Source organism: Pseudopipra pipra, chromosome 26 (assembly GCF_036250125.1).
Source record: "Pseudopipra pipra isolate bDixPip1 chromosome 26, bDixPip1.hap1, whole genome shotgun sequence".
NCBI classification, from domain to species: domain Eukaryota; kingdom Metazoa; phylum Chordata; class Aves; order Passeriformes; family Pipridae; genus Pseudopipra; species Pseudopipra pipra.
The window spans coordinates 4,458,645-4,477,560 of NC_087574.1; the positions used below are offsets into that span (position 1 = coordinate 4,458,645).

The 18,916-nt window shown below is 65.5% G+C and overlaps 2 protein-coding genes across 4 annotated transcripts; one reads left to right on the forward strand and one right to left on the reverse strand.

Annotated features, from left to right (window-relative positions):
- Positions 1-1,307: 1,307 nt before the first annotated feature.
- Positions 1,308-10,100, reverse strand: IGFBP4 (insulin like growth factor binding protein 4). Its single transcript, XM_064636230.1, has 4 exons — positions 9,702-10,100; positions 3,817-3,971; positions 3,576-3,710; positions 1,308-3,432 (listed from the first exon to the last, which is right to left on the reverse strand). The coding sequence occupies exons 1-4, from the start codon at positions 10,072-10,074 to the stop codon at positions 3,304-3,306; spliced, it is 792 nt and encodes a 263-aa protein (XP_064492300.1). The 5' UTR covers positions 10,075-10,100; the 3' UTR covers positions 1,308-3,303.
- A 329-nt stretch (positions 10,101-10,429) lies between these two features.
- LOC135402750 (collagen alpha-1(XVIII) chain-like) lies at positions 10,430-18,552 on the forward strand. Of its 3 annotated transcripts, none has more exons than XM_064636200.1 (23): positions 10,430-12,068; positions 12,286-12,425; positions 12,755-12,826; positions 12,967-13,029; positions 13,112-13,186; positions 13,425-13,631; positions 13,828-14,190; positions 14,399-14,518; positions 14,594-14,647; positions 14,926-14,952; positions 15,284-15,385; positions 15,575-15,619; positions 15,786-15,857; positions 15,961-16,002; positions 16,115-16,142; positions 16,293-16,417; positions 16,502-16,636; positions 16,764-16,826; positions 16,966-17,034; positions 17,208-17,276; positions 17,417-17,611; positions 17,845-17,957; positions 18,090-18,552. In XM_064636200.1, the coding sequence occupies exons 1-23, from the start codon at positions 11,852-11,854 to the stop codon at positions 18,298-18,300; spliced, it is 2,607 nt and encodes an 868-aa protein (XP_064492270.1). In that variant the 5' UTR covers positions 10,430-11,851; the 3' UTR covers positions 18,301-18,552. The 3 variants fall into 3 exon arrangements, with proteins under 3 accessions (XP_064492270.1, XP_064492272.1, XP_064492271.1); XM_064636202.1 differs by having other exon boundaries at positions 16,368-16,417; XM_064636201.1 differs by having other exon boundaries at positions 12,758-12,826.
- Positions 18,553-18,916: the final 364 nt, after the last annotated feature.

The window sequence follows — 18,916 nt, forward strand, 5'->3', positions numbered from 1 at the left end:
ATCAGGGTCACTGCAGGGGGAGCACATGGGGCCCTGGAGCTCTGGGAGGAGACCTGAACAGCTTTGTGCCCCCCAGACCCTTTACCCCAAGCTCTGCTCAGCCAGAACCCAACCCTCTGGGGTGGCCTCAGGAGGCAGTCCCAGGGATCCTTGTGTTTCTGCCGCCCCCACTGTGCTGCAGGGACACAGCAGAACGTGGCACCCCAAGGTCATGGGCAGCTCAAGCTGCAGGATCCCAGCCCTGGGACCTCAGGGCAGGTCCGGGACCCCCAGGGCTGGACTCTTGCAGTTATCACGATGTTGGTCAGGATCATACAATGAGAGTGGGAACAGGCAAAGGCCTTGGCTCCATGCAGTGCTTTGAGAGGGTCGCACTGCCCCCCTTGACCCCGGCCAGCCCTGGCAGTCACCGGCACAGGGCCGGGGCGCGGGGCCGGGCTCCAGGACGCTGGCGTCGGCCCTGGTCCGGCGGCCGATATGCTGTGCCAGCAGATTTTTGGGCTGCCTGTGTTGGCTGCGGCCGCCTCTGGCCCCGTCCCGGGGGTGTTTGCACAACCCCAGCGCCGCGCGGCTCCGGTAACCGGAGCATCGGGCTGGCGCCGGCCCCGGGTGGCACTGCCGGCCCCGGGAGCCACCAGGCAGGGACCCGGCGTACTCCCGTGCCGTGACCGCGGGCAGCACCGGCTGCAGACGCCGGCAGACAGCCGAGCTGCTGTCGGGGGTGCCAGGAGCAGCGGGAGGGGTGTGGCTGCTGCATCTTCCAGCTGCATCCCGGCACCCTCCCAAAGCGCCGAGCGGAGCCGGTGGTGCCCGGTGCACTCCGGCACCTGGGCATGTGCTGCAGGCTGCGGCTCGTCAAGGCCGGCGGGACCGCCTGGCCTCGAGCCCGTGGCCCTGGAGCAGCCGGTGCCCGTCCCTGTCCGGCCCTGAACTTTGAAGCCCGTCCAGGGTCCCCTCCCAGCCTGGCGCCGTCTCCGGCCCCGCCGCTGCTCCGTGTCGCTGTGTGGGGCTGACGGTGACAATCCTCCCGGTGGCACTGGTGGAGGCTGAGCTGGGAGCCACGAGGAGGCAAGAAATCATTTGCTCCTCTGCTCGTGAAGCTCTTCCACAGGCTTCAGGGCACCTGGGTTTCCAGGGCTGCTGAATCCCAAGCCCAGCACAGGACCAGGAGAGCAGTTCCTTGGGCAGGGGTGGCGAAAGGAGCCTGTCCCCACACCGGTGGGATCCCACAGACCACTCACTCCTCCCCCCCCTCCCATTATTTAAAGCCATAAAAAATAAAACACACTCAGTAGAAAAACATCAGATAACAGGAAATTAAATATAGTAATTACCTTTTTTTCTTTTTGAGGATACAAAGGTTCAAGTGTACTGTAAAAGGGTCGGTGCTACACGGGAGTCCAACGGGACGGGCTTGGCCCAGGAGGGACGGACAGGGACCCCTTGGGCACAGGGGGACACACTGGGGACAGGGGACACTGGTACATGGTCGTGTGTAAATACAGCCCTAAACTACGGGAGAGACACTGCGAAACACTGGAGCCCTCCAAGCAGGACACAGAATGTGCCCTGGTGCACTGGCATTCCCAGGAACCCCCAAACTGGGAAAGGCTCTGCTGGATCTGCCCTGGTCTGGGCAGGGAGGGGCCAAGTGGCCAAGACCACTGGGCTGGCACTGCCACCACACCCTGTGCCCTACCATGGGATTGGCACCATGACTGGCCATGGTCCCCAGCAGCACCTCCTGCAGCCTGGGAAACCCATCCTTGGCACAGTGGCACTGGGGGGACTGGGAGAGAAGAGGGGCAGGGACCCCCCCTCCCCACTGAAGACTGTCCTGGCAAATTGACTCCATTTAGAAGTTGTGTGTGAGCAGGGCCACAGGCAGCCAGGGCAGGCAGGGATTCAGGGGGTGCCAGGGCAAGAAGAGATCCAGCAGGGCACAGGGACAACCAGGGCATCTGGGGGTTGCCAGGGCAGGCAGGGATCTGGCAGGGCACAGGGGCAGGCAGGGATCCGGGGCGGTGCCAGGACAGGCAGGGATTTGGCAGGGCACAGGGGCAGGCAGGGAGGGGGTCAGGAGGGCAGAACGTTTCACTAAAACTGAAACATTTTGTTCCCATCAGGGGGCCTTGGCCAGGGCAAATCTACATGGAAAACCAAAAGCTTCCACTGAGGCCATGGAGCTGGGGTAGGTCAGGAGAGGATCAGGAAAGTCCCCTCCATCTTTGGCACACTCGCCACGGCATTTTTACATGAAAAATTTCCAGCTCAGCTTAACGAAAAGAGAAGAAAAAAGAATAGCTACAAAACCAGTGACAATTTCTCAGCTGAGAATTTTGTGCTGGTGAAATCTGCAGATCCCATCATGGAGACATTCCAGAACCCTTCCTGGTTTTGTCATGTTGGCCAAACAGAGAAGATAGGAGCTACTGCCACAGTCCCCTGGTCCCTGGGGTTGGAGAATTCCAGCCTTGGGGCCACATGGTCACTTTTAAGATCCCACCAATGGCATTTTTTAAATGATTAAAAAAATATTTGGGGAAGAAACTAAAAACTCAGACCAAAAGCTCTTCCTGCTGGGATGCATTTCCTGGACCTCCCTTGTCCCCCCCATCCTCCCCTCGGACTCAATGCCTGTGAGGACCATCCTTGCCCCAGGGATGGGACAGGGGGAGACAGGATGGGTGGGGGGCTCTGTCCCTGCACGGGGAGCAGGATGGGGATGGGATGTGGGGATGGGGGGCTGCAGCAGGGAGGGGAAGGTCTCTTATTGCTCTGTGTGGCTGCACTGCCCATCACACACACACACTTTGGGCAAGATGCAGGCAGGGAGGGCGGGCAGCAGTGGGGGGGTCTCTCCATGCCCCCCGGTCCTTGCCTAGGCAACCTCTCGCTGCCAGGAGGGGCAGGATGAGGCACTTCTCCTGCTGCCCATGCAGAGGTCTGGCATGAATGGCCTGCCACAGCACCCCATGGTGTCGGGGGCTGCCCAAGGAGCCAGGGTGAAAACCGAAGGGGCACCACGGGGCACCGGCAGCAGCATCGAGGGTGCTCCCCACTGGGGCAGGCCGACACCAGCCCCCGGGGCAGCACGGTCCAAGCTGTGTCCCTGTGGGATGGAGGGGCCGCTGGCGCGTGCCAGGATCCCCAGCAGTGGTGGGTAGTGGTCATGGCGCAGGTCGTGGGCAGCCCGTGGCGCAGAGCAGCACAGTCCAGAGTGCACCCCGGGGTGCCCCGGCACCAGGGCCCCGCTCGGCGCTCACGGCCCCTCTCTCCTGTCCCTGGCGGCCGCTCGGCTGCTCACATGCTGTCCGCCAGCTGGTGACAGTCCAAGTCCCCCTTCAGCTCCAGGAAGCCCGGCAGCTTCACTCCAGTCTTGCGGTCCACGCACCAGCACTTGCCGCGCTGCCCGTCCAGCGCCGGGTGACACTGCGGGGACAGGTTCAGGGAGGGACACCTCAGGCCGGGTGGGCTCTGCCATGCCCTGTCACTGTCCCATCCACCCATTTCCCCCTCCCAGCCTCACCCTGGTCCCACACAGTGCCCCCGCGGCGGGTGAGAGCCCATCCTACCTGCTTGGGGTGGAAGTTGCCGTTGCGGTCGCAGTTGGGGATGGGGATGACGTACAGGTCCTCGTGGGTGCGGGTCTGCGAGGCCGCCAGCCGCTCCAGTGCCCGGTGCAGCTCGCTCTGGCACGAGCCCTGTGCCTGTGGGAAGGAGGGGCTGAGCCAGCTGCGGGGCTGGCATGTGCTCCTGCCCCAGCGCCCCGGGATCCCTCTCCACCCTGCCCTCCCCAGCCCTGCCCGTGCTCACTATGGGCCGCGTGTCCTCGCGGTGGTGAGGGCTCCCGCTGCTGCGCATCTTGTTGCCGTTGTTGACCCTCTTCGCCTGCTGCTTCTGCAAGCACTTGCGGTCATGGATGCTGCAGGGGCTGAAGCTGTTGTTGGGGTGATCGATCTCCTCCTTCTCTGCAGGAACACAGACCGAGGGGGCTCAGTGCCACTGGCACCCTCAGCAACAACAAGCAGTTGGTGCTGCCAGACCCCACATCACCCTCTCCAGTCCCCAGAGGTGTCACTCTGGGCCCTGGGTCCCCTTCTGCCCCTGCCACTGCACAAGTCTGAGCTCCCTGCAGCACTGGGAAAGACTCCTGGGAGTTTTTCCAACTCATTAGCCATGATTAACAACTTATTGCCGTGTGTCTGTTATTGTAGGGTTGCAAATGCACACTGTGAGTGCTGGGCAGTGGCTCCAATGTGCTGGGTCTGGCTGTGTCCCTGCCAGCCACGTGCCACCAGGCACCAGGTGCTCGCCCACAGCACTGGAGCTGTGGGGCTGGAAGGTGACCCTGGGACGCACAGCCAGGGGGCCACAGGAAGCCCCCCTGTGCCCCCAAAAAGCTGCCTTTGAGGAGCTGCAGCAAGAATGGGGCACTGGGGTGGTGCTGAGCCCCCGCCAGGCCCGGGGCGTTACCGGGCGCCGCGGCCGGGAGTGGAGCCGTGCTCTGCCGCGGGGCACGGCCCCCGCCAAGACATGAAAGAAGAAATTCCTGGAATAAGAAAGTTAATCTCCCACGGGGCTGATCCCGAAAGGCGGCGCTTGGCATCCCCGCCTGCGCCAGGAGTGCAGCCAAGCTGCCGGTCCAGATGTTGGCAGCTGGACGGAGCGTCATGAGACGAGTGCTCGGCGTGACTTAACTTTCAGAAAGCTGCCGGTTCCTCCAACCTGGGGCCCGTTTACACTCTGTGGAGGGAAGACACCCCAGGAGCTGAGCCCCACCTGTGCTCAGAGCTGTGTCAGGCACAGCCCAAGCAGAGTTTTGTCCCCCAACCCATCTGGGCTGTCCAGGGAAGCAGCCAGGGCTCCCTGCCCGAGGTTATCCTGGGGTTGGGCTTAAACGAGTCAGTATTGCAACTGGCAGCAGGGAAAACCTTCCCAAACCAGGCAGGGAGGAGTCACCATCAGAGGTGGCACCCAGGGGCTCACTGCACCAGGACAGGGGCTGCCAGGTGATGGCCAGCACTGGCCCTTCCCACAGGCTGGCAGTGGGGTCAGAGCCACAGCCTCCTGCCCACCACATCCTCCCAGGCTCCGTGCTCTGATCTCCCTTTGGCACCTCATGCCGTGGCTCCTGCAGCTCAGGGCTCCTGGCCCAGCTCCTGGGGGCCTGGTTAAAGTCCACAGCAAAGCCCCAACCAAAGCCCCCTCCCTCGTGGGTGTTATTTGCTTTTTGCTTAATCTGTCCACTTTTTCCAGGAAATGGCTCATGCCCTTGAAATTTGAAACACGAACCCAAAGAGACCCAAAGGACCCTGCACAGAGCAGTGCCAGCGCCAGCTCTGACGGCACCAGCCACGGGGCTGTGGTGCAATGCTGGTGGCAGCGCCCGGCCGGGGGCGCGGGGGCTCAGGCAGGGACGTTCCTTCCTTCCTCTGCATTTCCATGGGGACACAGAAGGAAGAGCTGGGCAGAAGATTTGGCACCGGTGGGGACCACTGTGCTGAATTCCTTGCACCTCCACACTCTTCTCTCACACTGTGGAAAGGCAGGACAGGGAGGCACCGGCACTGCCCGCTCTGCCCCCGCAGGGGAAGCCCTCACCGATCCCAGCACAGCCAAACCCCCCTCCTTCCCCCGCCAGACGCCTCCAGAGCATCAAATCTCCCGGCTTAAATAAAACCAGATGCCAATAACATTTTCATAAGGTCACATGAAAATCCGGTGCCTCCAGGCTGTGAGACGGCTCCTGCCAGCGCTCAGGACCCGCAGTCCCCGGCTCGCATGCTCCAGCATCCCTCCCTGCCACAGGGATCTCTGCTGTCCTTGGGGTGACTGTCCCTTGCTAAGTGACACACAGCAGCTCAGGGAACCTCTTGCCTGCCTGGGACCAGAAAAGTCCTCACACTCAGCAAAAAGACACGGGAAAAGCAACGTGTGTGGAACCCGGAGCTGCCACCCACTACCCTGCCCTGGTGCAGCCCAACCTGCCACCTCATGCATGGCCACCACCACCCTGGAGGGAGGGAGAGAGAGCAGGGAGGCCCCTGCTTGTCCAAGCGTTTTAACACTCAGATATGAGTCTGCTCAGTTTGGGGTGGAAGTGGGTACCAAGGGGATGGGAAGGAGTGCTGCCCTCGCTGGCCACGCAGACCTGCCACCCATCCCGGCAGGAGGAGGATTCCTGCCCGGCCTGTGGACGGGGGGACACAAACGAGTCATTCAGCGTCGCCTTCAATTAACAGGAGCCGCAAATGAGGTTGGTCACGTGCTGAACTTGTGATTCACAGCACTGAGCCCGAGGGAGTGGTGAAGGGCTCCGGCTCCACCGCGCGGATCCTGTGGGAGCAGAGCCCGGGGCAGCCACAGAAATCCCGGGACTGTGTGTGTGTGTCAGAGCTCCAGCCCCACTTCCCTTCTGTGCCACCAGTCCCCTGTGAAGGATCCCACGTGCCTCAAGGGACGGAAGGGACACATCCACGTGTCTGTGGCCGACACGGCACATGAGCCATGGTGACCCCAGCACCCTCCATGTCCCTGTCCAGCACCCCCAGTGTCACCTGCGGGTGGTCCTGGCAGGGCCCTGGCAGCGCTGGCTTTTGGCTCCCAGAGTGCTGGACTTGGCAGGCACTGGCACAGGGAGGGCTGTGTTTGTCTTGCCAAACACTGGTCCTGGCAGAGTGCAGGGAGCCAGGTATGGGGGTGCCAGGGGCACCAGGCACCTACTGCCCCCTGGGCACCTCCTGCCTCAGTGTCCAATGTGGGCCTCGTGGAAGAGAGATTGGGATGCAGGAGAGGGAGTGAGGGATTCAAATGCCGATGATGATTCCCCACAGAGGATTCTTTGCCAGGAGCAGCACTCAGCCTGGAGAAACCAGAGCATGGAGGAACCTCCACCCCAGGGAACAGGTGGGACATGGCAACAGCCTCACCTGCCTAACTCCAGCCTGCCCTCCCTGCCCGTGTGCTGTCCAGCCAGGGCTCAGCCACCGCTGTCCCTCCTGGTCACAGCATGCAGGAAGGAAACAGGATTTGTCCCAGCTTGCAGAGACCACACGGGATGAACACAGCTCCCATGGGGTCAGGTTTTCCCAGACAGAAGCATTTACCCAGCATTAAATCACTCGTCATGTGTGCTGGGGAATATGTCCTCACCTCCTCCTGGCTGCCACACACAGGCTCAGTCACCACCAGCCAGCGGCTGTGCCGGAAAGCCATGGCTGGGACCTCCTGGAGCTGGCCCTGGCACAGGGCTCTGGCTGAGGAGTGGGGTCCTGGAGCCAGACAGAAGCTGGCAAAGGCTGGGAGAGGGAGGCAGGGACAGGGCCCGACACAAGGTGCCCGGACCCACAACCACGGGAGAGGGTCAGGAGGGCAGCCACCCCCTCCCTCGCTTCCTGAGAGTCCCGTCCCGTGCGTGCTGCGGGTCCTGGGTGAGCAGAGAGGCTCTTTGCTGCCGCTGGAGCCGGGAGCCATGTCCAACCCTTCGGAAAGCCCAGCCTCAGCCCAGCCCCCCGATCCCAGCCTCTTCCCTGGAATGCGGAGCCCCCCGGACAGAGCCCCCAGACAAAGTGTTTACTGTACGAGCCGTGCATTAACCGCTTCCCGGCCGCCGGGAACGCTCCCCGGCACCGCTCAGCCCCGGGGCCACAGCCACGGCCGGGGGCACCTGCTCCCTATGGCCCTGCCCCCAAGTAGGCATTTAATTCCCTTCTGCTGATCCATCAGAGGCCAGGGTGCCCTCGCTGTGCGGGAGTGATGGAGCCTGCAGCCCCCAGCCCCACACTCCCACTGACTCTGGGCTGCTGGAGTAGGTCAGAGACCCACAACTGGATGTCCCACCAGACCGAGCAATGTGCTGTGGGTGTCCTGCCTGCATCCCACCGGGCTGTCCTGGACACGGGGGTTCCCAGTGCCCTCTTGCCCATCCTGCCACCTGTGACACCACCGGCCATCATGGTGCCCGGTGGGTGACCCGGCTCCCACGGCCACCCACCCATCCCCAGCCAGGCCAAAACACCGCGGGAAGGAAGGGAAAAAATGCAAGTCTGTTTCCTAAAGGCTCTGGGAAAAAATGTTGCATTACACGGGGCACAGCCAAAACCAACAGGGCTTGGCAGCGTGGCGCAGCCCCGGGCCAGGGAGCCCAGACAGCTCCTGCAGGATGTGGGATGAGGACAGACAGGCAGGGCAGGGGGGCTCTGCAATGGACCCCATGCCAAGCACTCTGGGAGAGCTCCTGTCCCTGCAGGGGGGCAGTGGAGGGGCCCATCCACAAAGGGCACTTCTCACGCTGGGGATACTGGCAGAGCTGCCATGGACCAGCCATGCAAGGAGGGAATGGAGCTGGGATCCAGCCCTCACGGTGGATAGGGACAGACACTGCTCTAGTCCCTTCTGCCCCACAGGGAGCTCCAGGTCACTCTGTGTGGGGACCCAGGGCCAGGCGAACTCACATATCACCCCGTAGTGGGATGCTGCTCCCCAGCTTCAGGAGACATGGTCCTGGTCACAGCCTACAGGATATGAAAGGGGGAGCATGGTATCCAGACCCACGGATGGACCAGGTCCCCACCCTCATCCCCCAGGAGAGGCCCCATTCCCACAGTGCGACCTGCACAGCTCTGGGCTGGGCTCCCACTGTCGGCTCCAATCCTGGCCCCCAGACCCTGCCTGAGCACCAGGGGGATGGCAGGGGGCCACAATCAACACCTGCAAGGGGGTCCTGGGGCAGACAGTCATAGGCAGAAAGTACAGGAAGCAGCTCCTTCAGCCCAGCCCTGCCTGCACCCCACTGTCCTGCCCGGACAGACACAGCTCCCGGCAGAGCGCGGCACAGCGCCCGGCCGGACCTGCCTGCGAGGGAAGCAGGTGCCCCGCGGCCTCTTTCCTGTTTCCTCCCGGCAGTGCAGGCAGAGCTCTCAGCAGCATCCCAGGGAAGGGGCAGCGCAGGGGCCTCTGTGCAACAGGAGCTTCCCCAGCAGCTGGGACGTGTCCCCAGGGGCCGCGGGTGCCTGCAGGACTCCAGGCTGCCCCTCGGTCCAGGGGCACGTTGCAGCCAGGGGGGCAGAGCAAGTGGTTCCCCACTCCAGCACATGTGGTGCCACTTGCTGTGTCCACAGTGGGTAAGGATGGCACAAACGTCAGCCACGTGTACCAGGGCTCCTGCAGCTCTGCTCCCTCCCTGGGACATGCTCCCTGCATTCCCATCCCTGGGCTGTCCTGTCCCATCCTGCCTCTTAGGGTCATGGAATGGTTTGCGTTGGAAGAGACTTTAAAGACCAACTACTAGACCAGGTTGCTCCAAGCCCCATCCTGCCTGGCTTTGAACACTTCCAGGGATGAGACATCCAGAAATACTCTGGGCAACCTGTGCCAGTGCCTCTCCACCCTCATAGGGAAGAATTTCTTCCTATCATCTAATTTAAATCTCCCCTTTTTAGTTTAAAACCCTTCCCTTTGCCCTGTAACAACCTACCCATGTAAAAGTCACTTTTCATCATTTTTACAAGCTCCCTCTAAGTGTGTAAAGTCCTTGACGAGCCCCGTCCCGCAGCCCCAGCTCTCGTCGAGTGATCAGGGAGCGAACTGGTGCCAACAGGGGGTTGTGCCACTACCATTGCAGGGAAAAGGACCCCCGGGCACCCACCCCGGGTACCCACGCCGGGCACCCACCCACGGCCGCCACTCCGCCGCCTCACCTGGGGGGTGGAGGCTCTCCTGGATGGCCTCGACGTCGGCCAGGTCGGTGCAGATGCCCTGGCCGTGCATGAGGGTGCGGAGGGGCCGGGGCTCTCCGCGGGGCGGGTAGCAGCGCAGCCCCGCTCCGCAGCGCGCGGTGTACACGCCGCAGGGGGTGCCGCGGGGCAGCGCGCAGGTCGCGCAGCACCCGCAGCCCGGCTCCCGCACCAGCTCCGCGCAGCCCTGCGGCGCCTTGCACCGCGCCAGCCGCTCCTCCGAGCACGGCGGGCACTGGATCGCCTCCTCGCCGCCGCCCGGCCGCGCCGCCGCCGCCAGCAGCGCCAGCACCACCGGCAGCACCGGCAGCGCCGGCAGCCCCGGCCCCGGGCGCATGGCGGCCCCGCTCCGGCCCCGCTCCGCGGCGCTCGGCTGGCGGCGGGCGCGGGGCGGCGGCGGCCGCTTTATGCGGCTTTATGCGGCCCCTGGCCACACCTCCCGCCGCCGCCACCGGGGCCACCGGCGGGGCCGCCCCCGCCGCCACCGGGGACCCACCGGGCAGCGACGCTCCCCCCGGCGGCGGCCGCACCGGCACCGGCACCGGCGGCGGCTTCAGCAGCGGGGCCACCGGCGGGGCGGCTCCGGCGCCGGGCAGAGCGGAGAGCCGGCCTGGAGCCCTCCCGGCCCCGCGCCTCTCCGCAGACCACCCGTCGCCCCGACACCCTGCTCGGTCCCGAGAGCAACCGGGATAAATTGGGGACACACACACACCGTGCGGGGCTGCACCGCGGGGGATGCGGGCAAGAACCCCGAGGTGGGCTCCGGATGCGGGGGGCCCCGGCGGGACCAAAAGCGTTGCTGGCAACGGAGCATCCCGGGCGGTTCGGCCCCGGTCTGTACGGGACGGCCCCGCCGGGTCCCCGCGCCCACCTGCCCCCGGTTCCCGCACCCGCGGCCCCGCGGCCCCCGCCCCGCACAGTCCGAGATAGGTTGAAGGCTGCCGGCACCTAGTGGCTACTCGGGAAAAGTGGGAGCGGGCGGGACCCCAGGGAGCCCCGCCATCCCCCCGGGACCCCGGTCCCGCCAGTCCCCGCAGCACCGGGCGGGAGGCCGGGAGATGGCGCGGAGCGGTCCCTGTGCCCGGGGGGGAGGTCCCCGAGCTGATGACCCCCGAGCTGCGCCCTGGGGCATCTGAGCCAGCACCGGGCTTGGGACAGCAGAGGGAACCCGTCTGGGTGCGGCAAGGGGGTCGTGGGCACTGCAGGGAGGTCTTGGACATGGGGGGGGTGGCCCTGTGGGGCCCTGGTGTGGGGGTCAGTGTAGTGGGTGGGATAAGAGGAGCAGAGCTGCCTGGAATGCAGGGCCTGGGCTGAGAATCCCCAACTGGTGTCACGGGTGAGCACATCTAATGCTCAAACTGGTATTTTGAGGCTTGAGTGACAGCACGGGTGGCACTGGTGGCACTGCCACAGGTGCTCTCAGGACAACCTTCTCTCTCCTGTGCGGGTGAGCTGGACAGCGCTAAGGGCAGGCAGGACAGGGACAGGCAGGTTCTCTGTCCCCCACTCTCCCCAGCCCCCCTTCTCCCCTCTCAGCCCCAGCAGGGGCCCCATAAGGCATCCTCACATGGTGCTGCTCTGAGCCCCTGCCCTGCCTGGCACTGTGGCCATGACTCAGGGCAGAGGCACCAGCCTTGACTCGGTGTCCCAGTAGGGACCAAACCCAAACAGGTGCCCGGCCCCGCTCAGGCTGCAGCACCTTATCAGGCCTTGGCAGTGCCGCGCGCCCGCTGGGGAGTCTGTTGTGTCTGCGGACAGAGGCAGCGCCAGCGTCCCCTCCTCTGCCCAGGCACTGCTCCTCCAGGTCCCTGTCCCAGCACCATCCTGGGAGATGGAGCGGGGCTGGGCTGGTGCCCCCCACAGCCGTGCTGCCCCCACCCCAACCACAGCCCTGTGGCCACAGCGGGGGCTCAGCGCTGGTGTTTGGTGCTTGGTGCAGCCCAGCTCCCTGCCTGTGACGGGACAGCCCTGTGCCCCCGGCCCTGGTGCTCAGCACCCGCCGGATGTGGTCCGTGGGGTGTAGGTGCCGGGGCAGGCAAGGGGCGTGTCAGGGGCCGCTGTGATAACTGCGGGCGCTGTGTGGGGCTGCGGCCACAGACGGAGCAGGGAGCGGGATGAGCCAAGGACCCCCATCCTGGGCAGCAGCCAGGCCCAGAGGCAGCGCCATGGGGTCCGGCAGCGCCTGGGGCCTCCTCCGCACCCTCTGCATCCTCCTGGTGCTGGCCGGGTGCCTGTGCCCTGCCACGGCCCAGTGGTTTTACCTGGGCTCGGAGGACACCACCCCGGATCCCGGCACCAGCCTCACCACCCCCACCCTGGATGGAGAGGAAGGTAGGCAGGGTGCAATGGGGGCAGCACCCCAAATTCCTGCACCCCAGCATGGAGGGGGCACTCGGAGGGTGGAGGGCGAGGTGTGGGGTGCTGGGGTCTGGGGCTGCTGGTGGCACTGCTGTGGCCATGGCAGGTGCTGGGAACTGGGAGTGCTGTACCACCCCAGCCCCTCTCCAGCCTTGCCACCTTTTGCCCCATCACCTCTTTGCTCCTGCAGATGCAGAGACCAGCATGGAACCCACGGGGAAGGTGCTGCTGAGCAAACCCCCTCTGGCGAAGGCCCCCAGACGCCGGGACCACCTCGCCAGGGGAACAGCAAAAGGACCAGGCCATGCCCCACCACGCACACGAGTCCAGGTGCCTTTCTCTGGGCAGCATCTCCCTTCCAGCTCCTCCAGCCCTCCCAAAACTCCCCAGCTGCTGCCGGGCACCTTGCCATGTCCTTCCCCTTATCCGTGCCCTGCCTGCACACACCAGCCTGGGCACTGTGCCTTGCTCTGGCCCCAAGTGACTCCCCTTGGAAAGGAGCCACAGCAGCTCCTGGTGTCCCCCACATGGCACAGCCCCACGGCAGTGCTGGGGCTGGGCCCCCACCCTGGGCTGGAGGCAGCCACAACTGCAGGAGGGTCTCACCTGCATCCCGGGACCCCCCGAACCCCACACTGAGCACTCCCTGTCCACCCCAGCAGCACCGACCCACAGCCACCCCAGAGATCTTCGAGGGGAGCGCGGTGGAAGAGGAGTTCCTGCAGATCCAGGTGGTGGAGGGGTCCTGGTCCCCAGAGGGATGCGAGGGGCAGCCTGGGATGGGCACCCTGGCAAGTGGGAGGGACTGGCAGGGAAGGACAGGGATGGTGCTCGGGGGTCTCACACTCAGCCCTTCCTCTCCTCCACACAGACGACAACAAAGGGGCTGCCCCGGGGGGTGCCCCCAGCCCCGGAGATGGACCCTGCCCTCCAGGTGAGGAGTGGGCACAGGGCACCCCTGTTGGACCCAACAGTCAGGTTCAGGTCCCTCAGCCCACCTCTCTCTCCCTCTCCAGGTGCACAACGGCTCTGGCTGTGTCTGCCCCGTGCGCCCTGGCCCTCCCGGCCGTGCCGGCCCTCCCGGCCCAAAGGTGGGGTGGTCCTTCCCAGGGAGGGGCAGGGGTGTGCGGGGGCCCACAGAGACACGCTGCAAGATGCTCTTTTGTCTGTGCAAAACTCTTTTTGCTCAGGATTTGGAACGTGGCTTTGGGGTCTGAGTTGGGGGGTGACTCAGGTGGCCATGGGCAGGGGGGCTGCAGGTCCCCCTGGTGGGCTCCAGTGGAGGGAAGTGCCAGGAGCCCGGAGCCAGGGTCTGTCTTTCCTCAACAGGGAGAGAAAGGTGACCGAGGGTTCCCCGGAGAGAGAGGCCAGCCCGGAATCTCAGGAGACAGAGGGAAGTCTGGCAGCCCAGGACAGCCAGGTCACCAGGGTCCCCGGGGGCCCCCGGGTCCTCCGGGGCCCCCGGGACCCCCAGGCACCTGGGGAGCCAGGAGCCCACCCGCGCCTGCCGCCCTCCCCGAGGGATTGGAGAACGAGGTGAGCGCCGGGGCGGGGACACGGGCGGGTGATGCCGGTGCCTCCCGCGGTGTCGCTCCCTGCGGGACCGGCGGGGACAGGGAGGGCTGGGGCACGCGGCCGTGCGGGTGGGCAGCCCAGGGGAGGGGGCCAGGGCATGGCACACGGCGGTTCACTGACCCTGCTCTCTCTCCTCTCCCTCCAACCTGACGAGCAGCTGGGACCCTCCAGCTCTGGGGGAAACCCGGGACCCCCAGGCCCCCCCGGGCTGCCCGGCATGCCCGGACCCCCAGGCTACCCAGGCCATGATGGCCCCCCGGGGGTCCCTGGGCGGGAGGGAAAGCCGGGACCCCCCGGCCCTCCAGGGGCTGTGGGACCACCCGGTTTCCCCGGGGCTGAAGGAACTCCAGGGTCTCCAGGCTCGGCTGGGCCAGATGGACCCCCGGGGGCACCAGGGCTCCCAGGGCCTCAGGGTCCCCCCGGGGTGCCAGGGCACGAAGGACCCCCTGGTCCCACAGGACCTGCATCACTCCCTGGCAAACCAGGGCTCCGAGGGGAGCCAGGATTCCCAGGACTAAAGGTAAGGGCATCCCAGCCCAGCCCATCCATGGCCCTGGGGTGGGACAGGGCACCCAGGCTCACCGGGCCCTTGCCCTGCCCCGGGGGAGCAGCCCCCAGCACTGAGCCCTCGGAGGGCTCTGGGGCAGCCCCAGCCCTGCCACCGTGGGGCCTGGGGGCAAACGGGGGCTCAGCCCCCACACTCAACACCTTGTGCCGTGTGCCCATAGGGAGAGAAGGGTGAATATGGACTGCCAGGCATGCCGGGAAGCCCTGGCCGGACTGGAGAGACAGGGCCCCCAGGCATGCCCGGTCCCATGGGGCCTCCAGGACCACCGGGGGACTACAGGGTGAGTAGGGGGTCCTGGGCTGCAGGTGCTGGGGTGGAGGCACCCCACACTCATCCCAATGTCCTCTCCTTGCAGTGTGACTTGCGCCACGGAGGGCACCGTGGATTGGCCGGGGCACCGGGCCCCAAGGTGAGCTGGGCAGTGGGCACTGAGGGCAGGGGTCCTGGCAGGGGTGAGCTGGGCAGTGGGCACTGCGGGCAGGGGTCCTGGCAGGGGTGAGCTGGGCAGTGGGCACTGCGGGCAGGGGTCCTGGCAGGGGGTGAGCTGGGCAGTGGGCACTGAGGGCAGGGGTCCTGGCAGTGGGCAGGTGGTACCCTGGGGCATGAGGCACAGCATGGTGAGGGGGGCTGGGGGGCCAGGGGACCCCCAGAGCCGGGTGCTGACAGGATTTCTCATTTTCCTTCCAGGGAGAAAAGGGCGACCCCGGAGAGCCGGTTTGTAGCCACGAGCAGCGGCAGGGGGAGAACTGGCTGGGGGGTGTCCCCACCCCCACACCTGAGTGTGCACCCCTGAGTCCCCTGTGCTGCCTCTGCTCCCCCAGCACCCTTTTCCTCATCCTAGAGGCAGCACCAGAGACCCCAAATGGGCTGAGGCGCAGGGTGGGGGGCGAGTGACACCATCTCCTGAGGCACATGAGAACACACACGGGCACACACGTGTGCATACGTGTGCCAGCACACAGTGCACCCACACACGCACCCAGCAGTCCCTGTCCCCAGCACCCAGCTCAGGCTCTAATCCTGCCTCTCTCTTTGCCTCACCCAGGGGTGCTGCTACAGGGAACAGGGGTGCAAACCAGGCCACCTCCCCTTCCCCAGCACCGGCAGCCAGCCCAGCTCCTGGGGGTCCATCAGAGGGTACCAGACGGTGAGTGCTCAGGGGGAGGGACCCCAGCCTGGCCTTGGGGACATGGATCACCCCACCAGCAACCCCACAGGGCCCATAGCCCCAACTGGGGTGGAGGAATGGAGGATGGAGAGGGGGAGAATGGAGGGATGGAGGATGGAGGGTTGGAGGATGGAGATCAGCCTCAGTCTTTTCCCTCTGCCTCTGCAGGACAGCAAAGAGGAACCAGAGATTTATGGAGCGATCATCCCCCATGTGAGAGTCACTGCCTGGCTGGGGTCTGCACTGCCCCAGCCTGGGGACGTTAAGCCCTGGGAGGGAACTGGAGTGGGAAGGATGAGGGGCAGCAGCAGGGTGTCTTATAGCTGCCCTAGAAAAGGCAGCCCCAAAACAGCCCAATCTCCACACTGCTCTCCTGCAGGGTGTTCGAGGTCCTCCCGGCCCCCCCGGGCCCCCAGGCCCCCCTGGCCCACCAGGTCTCCTCTACCTCAACGTAAGGCCCAGCGCGGGTGTGCACACTCCTGTGTCAGAGCACACACACATGTGGGTGTGCACAGCACCAGGGCCCCCCCAAACCTGCCTGTCTTTGCTTCCAGAGGGTGTACCCGGTCCGTGCCCAGCCCCCCTGCAAGCAGCCGGTAAGCCATGGCCTCACTGTCCCTGAGAGTCCCCATCCCCTCTCCATGCACTGGGAAGGGTGTCCCTGTCCTTGTGCCCAGCAGGAGTAACAGGCCCCATTTGCCTTCACAGGTGGCCCCAGACCCAGGCTGGGCAGCAGGTGAGGGCATTTCCCAGGGGTTCCAGGGGTTCCAGCCTCTTGAAAACACCTTTGTGAAGTCTTGCCTCCCTCCCTGGGTGTTGGGGCCATGTCAGCACCGGTCCCTGGCACCGCCACTGGCTTTCACCCACTCCCCCTGTGTCCCTGCAGGGCCAGCTCCCACGGGAGCACCCAGGCCCTGTGCTGGGACACCTTGTGAGCCCCCACCTTCTCTGGGCTCTCCAGATGCCGACACCCGTCAGACGGAGCCATTGGACTGCCGCACTGATCCCCGGGTGTGTCCTGGCTGCGGCCATGGGTGAGCCCCCCCAGCTCCCCCAGACCCCACAGCAGGGCCCTGACCCTCTGCATCCCCCCAGCGCCAGACGTGGGTCTTCAGGTCCAAGGAGCTGATGGTGAAGGCGAGCGGTGCCGTGCCCGAGGGGAGCCTGGTCTACGTGCAGGAGGGGAGCAGCGCCTTCCTCCGGACCCCCGCTGGCTGGAGCCGCCTCCTGGTACTGTGGAGATCCCTCGAGGGGCTGGGGGGACAGGATCCAGAGCTGGATTCGGCACTGGGGCAGCAGACCCCCGGGAAGGAGCAGGTTTCCCCTAACCTGTCCCTCTGCTCGTGTCATTGAGCAGCTGGAGGATTCGCGGTCGGTCTTGGCTGGTGACGACCCTTCTGCCTCCACTCCACGGTACCAGGTGAGGGACGTGTGAGCAGATGTGGGGTCTGCTCATGTCCCTGCAGGGGGATAGAGCCCTCCTCTGCCTGCCAGGGGGGACAGACACCATGAGACTGTCCTCTCCCTCTTCATCCCCCTCTCCTCTCCTCTCCATCCAGGAGGCAAAGCGGGTGCAGACAAGAGGTCCCAACACAGTGTCACCTGTGCAGTCCCCAATGGACTCGCTGGTGAGCCCTGCTCAGGGTCCAGCCGTGCTGGGAGGGATATGCCATGGGGGTGGGCTGGATGTCCACAGGGCAGTGCCAGCCTGGCATGGGGTCATGTTGGTCTAGAGAGGGTGTCACCCACCCGTGGCACAGGGATGGGTGTCCCCAGACTGATCTGAGCTGTGTTATTCCAGGTCCAGAAGGAGGAGGGACAAGGGCTGCCCCAAATCCCACTAACCACCATCGCCCCACGGATCCCATCTGTAAGGAATGCCTGACCCCGGGGGTGGGAGAAGGGGCAGAGGTGCCCAGGGGCCCCCCAGTCCTGGCCAGCCTCCCCAGGAGCCTCCCACCCCCTGGAAAGGAGGGAGCAGAGCCCCAACACCTCCCCACTGTCCCCCAGCTCCGCCTGGCCGCCCTCAACGTGCCCCTGTCCGGCGACATGAGCGGGATCCGGGGTGCCGACCTGCAGTGCTACCGGCAGTCCCAGGAGGCCGGGCTGTACGGCACCTTCCGGGCCTTCCTGTCGGGCCCCACCCAGGACCTGGTGTCCATCGTCAAGAGGACAGACAGGACCCTCCCCATCGTCAACCTGAAGGCAGGTGCCCCCGTCCCCGGGAGGGGCTGCGAGTGACAACCCCCCCTCCAGCCCCCAGTGAGCTGTGGTGGGTGTGGGACCCCTGCCCAGTCCTGCTCTGGGGCTGCTGCACCCCGGCTGTGCTCCGTGCTTTTGGGGAGCTGCTGGAACAGAGAGCAAGTTACTGTCCACACGTGGTGGGGACAAGGGCACCCCCCTGGCCCCCAGCTCAGCACCATGGCCTGTGCTCACAGGGGCAGCTGCTGGCCAAGTCCTGGAGCTCCCTCTTCGAGGGTCAACCTGGTGCCACCCCACGGGGTCCCATCTACTCCTTCAACGGGCGCAACATCCTGACGGATCCCCTCTGGTGAGTCCTGAACGGTTCCCCCGGCGTGGGAGGGGGGTGGGGGGGCTGTGCTGGGTCCCTCCCTGCTCAAACGCAGGAGCAAAGAGCTGGGTGTGCCCCGAGGTGCCCCGCTGACCCCGTGCCCACCCACAGGCCCCACCGGCTGGCCTGGCACGGCTCCACGGCGCGGGGGGGCCATGCCCGGCGCCGGGACTGCCAGGGCTGGCGTGGCTCTAGCACGGCTGAGGGCATGGCCACCCCCCTGGGCCAGGGCCGGCTGCTGGCCGGGCACCGGCACAACTGCTCCACACCACTGGCCGTGCTCTGCGTCGAGGTGGCCTTTCCCTACCGGCACATGTGGTGACAGCGGGGACACCGGGCCACACGGCCCAGGCAGCCCCGTGGGCCCGGGAGCACTGTGGGCAGCGTTGGAGCTGTGCAGGAGCACCGAGGGGATGCCAGCCCCACAGCCAGGCTGTGTCATCCCTGTCTGTGCCATCCCACGGACCCCTGTGCCATGGGGCGATGCCAGGCTGTGCCCACAGCCTCCTTGCACCCACAGTGGTGCCAACACTGTCACTGCCCCGAAATAAAGACACGCAAACGTTGTTTTTTATGACACTGTGCTCTGCTCTGGAGGGACATGGCTGGCTGCAGGGAGGGGCCAAGGGGACATGCAGCCACCTAGGAATGGGGAGAGGGGCTGGAGGAGGGGTTGGGAGTGGGCTCCAGCCCCCTTGGGATTGGCAGAAACTGGGAGGGGACACTGCGGGATCAGGGATGGCACAGGGCTCCATGTCACTGAGGCCAGTGTTATGTCCCCAGAAGCTGAGTATATCCTGTCCCTCTGAGTCCCAGTGTGTCCATGGGACTGCCCAGCATATCCCAGTGATTCCCAGTGTGTCCCAGTGGGTCCCCAGGGCCTGTTCCTGTACGCCAGCGATTCAACTTGCCCTGCGTCCCAGTGTATCCCAGTGATC

What these genes read in the sequence shown, in the direction of transcription:
- LOC135402750 (XM_064636200.1), top strand. Translation starts at nt 11,852, where the DNA reads ATGAGCCAAGGACCCCCATCCTGGGCAGCAGCCAGGCCCAGAGGCAGC. An exon ending in CACCCTGGATGGAGAGGAAG is followed by an intron (nt 12,069 to 12,285) that starts GTAGGCAGGGTG and finishes TTGCTCCTGCAG; the next exon opens with ATGCAGAGACCAGCATGGAA. An exon ending in AGGAGTTCCTGCAGATCCAG is followed by an intron (nt 12,827 to 12,966) that starts GTGGTGGAGGGG and finishes TCCTCCACACAG; the next exon opens with ACGACAACAAAGGGGCTGCC.
- IGFBP4 (XM_064636230.1), bottom strand. Translation starts at nt 10,074, where the DNA reads ATGCGCCCGGGGCCGGGGCTGCCGGCGCTGCCGGTGCTGCCGGTGGTG. An exon ending in GGAGAGCCTCCACCCCCCAG is followed by an intron (nt 3,972 to 9,701) that starts GTGAGGCGGCGG and finishes GTGTTCCTGCAG; the next exon opens with AGAAGGAGGAGATCGATCAC. An exon ending in GCGAGGACACGCGGCCCATA is followed by an intron (nt 3,711 to 3,816) that starts GTGAGCACGGGC and finishes TCCTTCCCACAG; the next exon opens with GCACAGGGCTCGTGCCAGAG.